Source organism: Fundulus heteroclitus, chromosome 12 (genome assembly GCF_011125445.2).
Source record: "Fundulus heteroclitus isolate FHET01 chromosome 12, MU-UCD_Fhet_4.1, whole genome shotgun sequence".
NCBI classification, from domain to species: Eukaryota; Metazoa; Chordata; class Actinopteri; order Cyprinodontiformes; family Fundulidae; genus Fundulus; species Fundulus heteroclitus.
The window spans coordinates 38,856,299-38,863,075 of NC_046372.1; the positions used below are offsets into that span (position 1 = coordinate 38,856,299).

Consider the following 6,777-nt stretch of genomic DNA (forward strand, 5'->3'; position numbering starts at 1 on the left):
TTCCAGCCTAAATGCAACTAGACTGCTTCAGAATCCATAATAAACACGCTCATGCTAGCTGATTAGCTTGATTCTTGTACATCTGGTGATGTCAATCATCCAAATAAACACAGAGCAGAATTACCAGTTGGTATTTTTCAATAACTGCTTTTAACATTTTCGCGTTTTGTGAAATCTTGCATTAAAATGTCATACTAGTCTACCCAGCTGTGTTTATATTTTTTGCAATGGATTGGTTAGTGGAATAAAAATGCACCACTGAATAGTATCTTTAAACCATACTGGCAGAAAAGAAGGTTATTATAAAAAAAAAAAAAAACAAGAAGGTAAATGTCTCTCAAATGTCTCTTAAACACTGAAGTGAAATCCTGTTTTTGTAGTTAAACCAAAATCTAAATAGAGGAATCTTAGTGAACATTTCTCTTGTTGACTATGATAACCGACAGGTCTCAAACTTGAAACCGAGCTTCCAGAACGCCTTTTTTTAAAGTTTATTTTAACACAAAAAAAAAAAAAACATAAGAAATGTAGACTTTCAGAAATCTATTTCCACTGTTTTCCCCCCTGAGTTTGAGCGTCCCCAGCACAGTAGAACCCATCTTTTCCTATCTTTCTCCCTCTCATTGTTGCCGTGGGACTCTTGGCACTGTTTGTGCTGAATCATGTGGATATCGAACAATGACCGGCTGGACAAAACTGACAACTAATGAAATAACTTTGTGGGGGGATGACCCTCTGGGGTGGGGTGGATTGATTTGGAGTGGGGGCGGAGGTGAGGGGGCGACAATGGGGGGGTATACAGTGACCCCCTCATTTCAGTCTGGCTGGCCTATGGCGGGCCGATCTGCTGGCTGGCTTGGACGCGTTGGGTTCTGTTGGCAGAGATTCCCCCCCGGGCGTTCAGTATATATTGAGCTCCGCGTGCCACCACAAACACACTGGTGCAAGCAGGTACTGGTGAGGGGTTTGTGTTTATCATACTAATTTTGAATTTCTCATCATTTCTGAGTGATTGCTTGCAATCTGTCCACAGATCGCAAACTCTTCTTTTAAAACAGATGGACAATGTTTTTTTATGTAGAAATTTCAATGCATAACAATTGAAAAGGCAATAAGTGATTAAGAGATAAATGTCAGTATGGGGCTTGAATCAGTTGCGTTATAACGCTGTTAGTTTTTCTCTTCAGGTTTACTCTTGCCGATACGTTCACTATGGCTACAGACCACCAGATCCCTGCATCCAAGCAGCAGCAGCCGGGAAGCAGCGCATTTAAGGTGAGAGGACTGCATCTGCAGCCGAATCCGTCTCAGGTTAAAACTTTTAAAGAGTACCGCCCGCTTGGAACATTTTGTTTACCAGACATCAGATTGTTCCTTTTCACCTTCAGACTGAAGTGTCACATGTTTGATTTGGTTCACGATCGCTCCTCTTTCTGGCCCTCTTTGATGCACAGCTCATCATCTATGAGCAGGAAAACTTCCAGGGACGCTGCCATGAGCTGACTGGGCCCTGTAACGACCTCCAGGAAGCAGGCGTGGAGAAAGTGTGCTCCATACTGGTGCTGTGCGGACCGTGAGTGTGCCTCAGAAAAGTAGAAAAAGATTTTTTATTTTTTAACAAACCAGACAGATGGGTGACTGTGTGGGAAACAAGTGGACGAGCCCCCTGTCTCTTTCCTGCGTCCTGTCAGATGGGTGGGATACGAGCAGGCCAGCTGTAAGGGGGAGCAGTATGTGTTTGAGAAGGGGGAGTATCCTCGCTGGGATTCCTGGACCAACAGCAGGCGCAGCGACACCATTGTTGCCTTCCGCCCAATTAAAGTGGTAAGAAAGAGATTTTTTATTTTTTTTTAGTTCTCCTCATAGTCTATTATTCTACCTCAGTCGTGCTGTCAGCTACCTGATGTGATGCTTGACTGCATTTGCTGATTGGTTGCTCTCTCTCTCCCAGGACAGCCAGGAGCACAAGATTGTCCTTTATGAAAACGCCAGCTTTGCAGGGAAGAAGATAGAAATCATAGATGATGATGTTCCCAGCTTCCATGCTCATGGCTACCAGGAGAAGGTGTCCTCCGTTCGGGTCCAGAGCGGCACGTAAGTTCCTGCTCAGGACAAATGAGATATTATTTGAAAAAATATTTATTTATTTTTTACCTCTGACATGCATTTCTCCCTCCGGCCTCAGCTGGGTAGGCTATCAGTATCCAGGCTACAGAGGCTTTCAGTACCTGTTTGAAAAGGGGGAATATAAAGACACCACCGAGTTCGGAGCCCAGATTCCCCAGATCCAGTCAGTTCGGCGCATCAGAGACATGCAGTGGCATCAGAGGGGTGCTTTTCACCCCGTCAACTAAGCTTGTGACTGTTCATCAATTCTGACTTTGAAATCCTTGACTCCATCGAGCAGCAACATCTTTGAATCCCAGCTAAATCCTTCAGCCTTTATTGTCTACTGTTGTAGCAGGGGCATTCTTTAAAGCAAACTAATAAATCCGCATTGCTTTGACACTTCCCTTGGTGATGTGTTTTGTTTCGGTTTTGTTGCCGATAAGCTCGTCTCGTCTGTAATCTCACCTGAATTTGAATAAAAGCATCTCAAACACGTACAGTGCCTAGCGAAAGCATCCATGCTCTTTGAACTTTTTGACATAGTTTTGCCTTTTCAACCACACACTTTAAGTTTATTGAGATTCCTTGTGAAAGACCAGGACAAAGAACAAATAGAAATCTGAGAAGGGTGGTTTGCATATTTGTTGGGCCACTGGATGCCAACGCTTTTGTACAACCCCGACTGTTCTCCTTTTGCTGTGGTGGTTACACTCTCTTGAGAGGGGTCTGGTACAGTACAGCTGAATATACTGTATAAAAAGAGACATGTTTTTTTCTCACTTTCCCTTACAAGGCATGGTAACCTTATTTCATGTGAATATCACACTTTCTGCTTAGAAAAACAGCACTGAGAAATACTTTTCGTAGTCCCCCAGACCTAAAACAGCAAAAATATATGTTTAATATCAGACAGTCGGAAACCATTTGTGTCTTTTTAAACAGTGCATGGTTTCAGCTCGATGTATATATGATTCTTAATTAATACCGAAGTCTGCAGCAGCCACAGACTGGTACCTACTGTACTTCATCCACCATAGTGCGCTCAGATGTGCAGTGACGCCCTCCGACCAGCAGGGGGCGCTGTTGGGTTTTACGCCCTCGCTTGTCTTGCGTAAGAAAGAAAAAAAAACATGGATCCGTTTAGCAACATGCGGATCATTTTTGTTTGATACAAAGTTATTTTTTTTTTAAATAAGACAAATAAACGTGGTTTTAAAGCGTTTTTTCTTGAGTTCCTGGTTTCCACGTCCGCCCTTCAAAGCTCGTCTCACAGGAAACGTCGGTATGCAAAACTATTCTCACTTGAACATGTTTTAGTTTCTATATTTCTTACTGTACATTGTAGCATGATGAATGAATTAACATCAGAACAGCACAGTGGTTTAGCTTTGGGCTGCTGCCAATCGTTGAACATTGGAAACGTAAAAAAAAAGCTGGGTGAGTTTGGCTCTTGTAATCCTCGATACCTTTTGATATTTCTACCCCGAAAAAATCGCAGCATTACAAATTAATGTAGGCTGCTGATGTTATGCAATAAACAAAGTGCCGTTAAAAGATTTTAAGGAGTTTGGCTGATGGTTTGTGCTGCTGCAACGTCTCCTGCTTATTCCCAGTCTGTGGCCTCTTCTTGATACGGTCAGTCTTCTTACTGTCCGTAGGTAAGGACTCCTCGCCTGCTGCCATTCCTGAGCTCTGCACTGGTGGTGGCCCAATCCCTCTGTTAAATCCTCTGTCTTTGGCACCCTGAAGCTTGCTTCACTGCGATTGAGGCTTCCTTCCTTGAAGTCCTTGATCATTTGCTTAGCATTTAATTTGAGTGGGGTCATTTCTGGCATCGATGCCTGTTTATCCCTTTTGATGCAAAGCGACAATGATCAATAAATCGACAGAGGGAGGCCGGTTTCTGTGCCCTCGATGCTTTCACGAGCCCTGGCCAGGCTCAAAGACAGTACAAATGAAGTTTGTGTGATTGAGTGATTTTTTTTATTTATTTACATTGCAATTAACATCAGCAAAACTGGACTTGAAAGAAATTTCTTACATAGAACTTAAGCAGGAATGTTTGTTAAAAAATAAATAAATCCTAAAAAGCCAGATTTTCTTCATTCTCAGAAGCTTTGTTTGTGTGTAAAAGCTTTTCTCAAGCAAAGCAAACATATATGACGAAACTTTAGGTGAGAAACTGTGCATCGCCATGGTAGAAGGATGACGTCAGCAGACGTTTCTTGAGCTAAATTTGTAAGTACTGTGTTTTTGTTTGTTTTTTTACCCAACGTCTCTCCACAGTCAGGATGCCTGTTCTCTGCAGCAGCTGCTCTGAAAAGCGCGCCGTGCTGAAGCGTCCGAAAACGGGCCACTCGCTGTGTAAGGAGTGCTTCTTCGGGGCGTTCGAGGAGGAGGTGCATCAGACCATTGTGGCAGCAAAGCTCTTCAAACCCGGGGAGACCGTCGGGGTCGCCGCCTCGGGCGGAAAGGACTCCACGGTGCTCGCGCACGTCATGAAGCTGCTGAACGAGCGGCACGGCTACGGACTCCGGCTCATGCTCATCTCCGTGGACGAGGGGATCACCGGCTACCGGGACGACTCGCTGGAGACGGTGAAGAGGAACCAGCAGCAGTACGAGCTGCCGCTGAAGATCGTTTCGTACGAGGAGCTGTACGGCTGGACGATGGATGCCATAGTCAGGCAGGTGGGACTGAAAAACAACTGCACCTTCTGCGGGGTGTTCAGGAGGCAGGCGCTGGACAGGGGAGCCATCATGCTGAAGGTGGACAAGATTTGTACAGGTAATCTGTTTTGATGAGCTGACTTCATATTATGATCAACACTCACACAGTCTGGAAGATTATAGAGTTTAAATCTGGAAAACGGGGGGAAAATGTAGTAAAAGATATGGACTTGTCACCTCCAGACGACCTGACACGTTGCGTTTATCTCCTCAGGTCACAACGCCGACGACGTGGCCGAAACGGTTTTAATGAACGTCCTACGCGGGGACATAGCTCGCCTGCGTCGCTGCACCGCCATCTCCACAGCCAGCGAGGGCGACGGGGTCGTGCCCCGCTGCAAGCCCCTCAAGTACGCCTACGAGAAAGAGATCGTCCTCTACGCCTATTTTAAGAAGCTGGACTACTTTTCCACGGAGTGCATATACTCCCCCAACGCCTACCGGGGCCACGCCAGGACTTTCCTCAAGGACCTGGAGAGCATCCGCCCCAGCTCCATAATGGACGTCATCCACTCTGGCGAGAACCTGTCTGTGCGTGAGGGGGTGAAGATGCCCGTCCAGGGAACCTGCGGCCGCTGCGGCTACATCTCCAGCCAGGCGCTCTGCAAGTCCTGCGTGCTGCTGGAGGGGCTGAACCGCGGGCTGCCCAAACTGGGTATAGGGAAACACCACCGCCTGCACGACAAGATCCTCTCCCAGCAGCCGCTCACAGAAAGCGAGCAGCGAAAGCTGAAATCGGTGGACTTTTGATAATCGCCGATTATCTGTGTAAAGATGTAAGATGAACTTTTAGCCGGACCAGGAAAGCACATTAGCTGGAGTGGCAAATATACCTTATACTGGTGTCATCAAACTATGTTACATTATTCTCTGCTGATGTCTAATTGCACACATGAGGGGTTTATTATTATTTTTGTAATATATTTTGACTCATGAATACCCAGAAAACATTAATTTTTAAATGGGTGTGCATTTACAAACTTTTATGGAGGTTCATACATCGGTCGTGGAATAATCTCACTTTATTAAAACCAAGGGTTTATTTAATATTTTAGATTCTAGACATCTTTGCTGCGTATGTGACGGTCACCCTTGCCGTGTGTTTTATGATTCGTTCGGTTGGTTTTTGTTCTCCCTTTTAGAGCCTTCTGCCCCGAAACGTTCGGAGCCCACCGTGCATCAATACGTTCTCGCGTAGACGACCGGCCTTTTAAATCCGTGAGATTCGAGCTTTGTCACGACCGCTGTTAGAAATCGGGAAAAGCCTCAACTATAAAGAGAAATATGATATGCGTGGTTTAAGGTAAATAGTTATGAAATTGCAACACGGGGGTTCAGCACAAAGGTATGAAATGACAACGGGGCAAACTGACCCAGAGCTGTTTGATGACCTGAAATAAACCCTTTTCTTGATTTATCGGAGTCTTTATTGTCACGAGAGCTTTTTTTTTTCTGCTTGTGATAGTTGCTTATATTAATTTCCATTAATTCTAAGAGTTTATTTCAGACACACTTGTCCACGAATACCAAATAAAGACAAAATAAGGGAAATATGAGGGGTAACCAATAAAGCAATGCACGTAAACATTACATTGAGCTCAAGGAATAGCCTGAGTTGGTTTGTGTCAATAAAGTCAAGGCCCTTCTAAACCAGGCTGAATCATTTAAATGGCACAACTGTACAGGTGCTGGTGATGATGTTAGAATATCATTATAAAGTAGTTATTTCAGTAATTCCATTCAAAAAGTGAAACTTGTATATTATATTCATTCATTACACACAGACCTTGTGGAATTGAGTGTTTATTTATTTTCATTCTGATGAAAATGAACCTTCAGAGCTTCCTGGAGGTTTTTAAATGTTGCTTTTGATGTGAAAACATACTATCGGAAATATCAATCTGCTGTTTTCATTTCCATTTACACTGAGGCGTCTCGG

General features: G+C 44.4%; 2 protein-coding genes across 3 annotated transcripts; both read left to right on the plus strand.

Moving 5' to 3' along the window:
* The first annotated feature begins 845 nt into the window (after positions 1 to 845).
* Positions 846 to 2,526, plus strand: crybb2 (crystallin, beta B2). Of its 2 annotated transcripts, none has more exons than XM_012852119.3 (6): positions 846 to 951; positions 1,188 to 1,275; positions 1,455 to 1,573; positions 1,692 to 1,824; positions 1,952 to 2,094; positions 2,186 to 2,526. In XM_012852119.3, the coding sequence occupies exons 2-6, from the start codon at positions 1,213 to 1,215 to the stop codon at positions 2,352 to 2,354; spliced, it is 627 nt and encodes a 208-aa protein (XP_012707573.1). In that variant the 5' UTR covers positions 846 to 951; positions 1,188 to 1,212; the 3' UTR covers positions 2,355 to 2,526. The 2 variants fall into 2 exon arrangements, with proteins under 2 accessions (XP_012707573.1, XP_035999445.1); XM_036143552.1 differs by having other exon boundaries at positions 934 to 957.
* A 697-nt stretch (positions 2,527 to 3,223) lies between these two features.
* ctu1 (cytosolic thiouridylase subunit 1 homolog (S. pombe)) lies at positions 3,224 to 6,257 on the plus strand. Its single transcript, XM_021310344.2, has 3 exons — positions 3,224 to 3,391; positions 4,396 to 4,896; positions 5,053 to 6,257. Exons 2-3 carry the CDS (start codon positions 4,401 to 4,403, stop codon positions 5,586 to 5,588), a joined length of 1,032 nt encoding a protein of 343 aa, XP_021166019.2. The 5' UTR covers positions 3,224 to 3,391; positions 4,396 to 4,400; the 3' UTR covers positions 5,589 to 6,257.
* The last annotated feature ends 520 nt before the right edge of the window (positions 6,258 to 6,777 follow it).

Bases quoted from the DNA above. Each gene is read 5' to 3' on its own strand.
- ctu1 (XM_021310344.2), top strand. From the start codon at position 4,401: ATGCCTGTTCTCTGCAGCAGCTGCTCTGAAAAGCGCGCCGTGCTGAAG. The intron at 4,897-5,052 runs GTAATCTGTTTT...TTATCTCCTCAG, and splicing joins GGTGGACAAGATTTGTACAG to GTCACAACGCCGACGACGTG.
- crybb2 (XM_012852119.3), top strand. From the start codon at position 1,213: ATGGCTACAGACCACCAGATCCCTGCATCCAAGCAGCAGCAGCCGGGA. The intron at 1,276-1,454 runs GTGAGAGGACTG...TTTGATGCACAG, and splicing joins CGGGAAGCAGCGCATTTAAG to CTCATCATCTATGAGCAGGA. The intron at 2,095-2,185 runs GTAAGTTCCTGC...CTCCGGCCTCAG, and splicing joins GTTCGGGTCCAGAGCGGCAC to CTGGGTAGGCTATCAGTATC.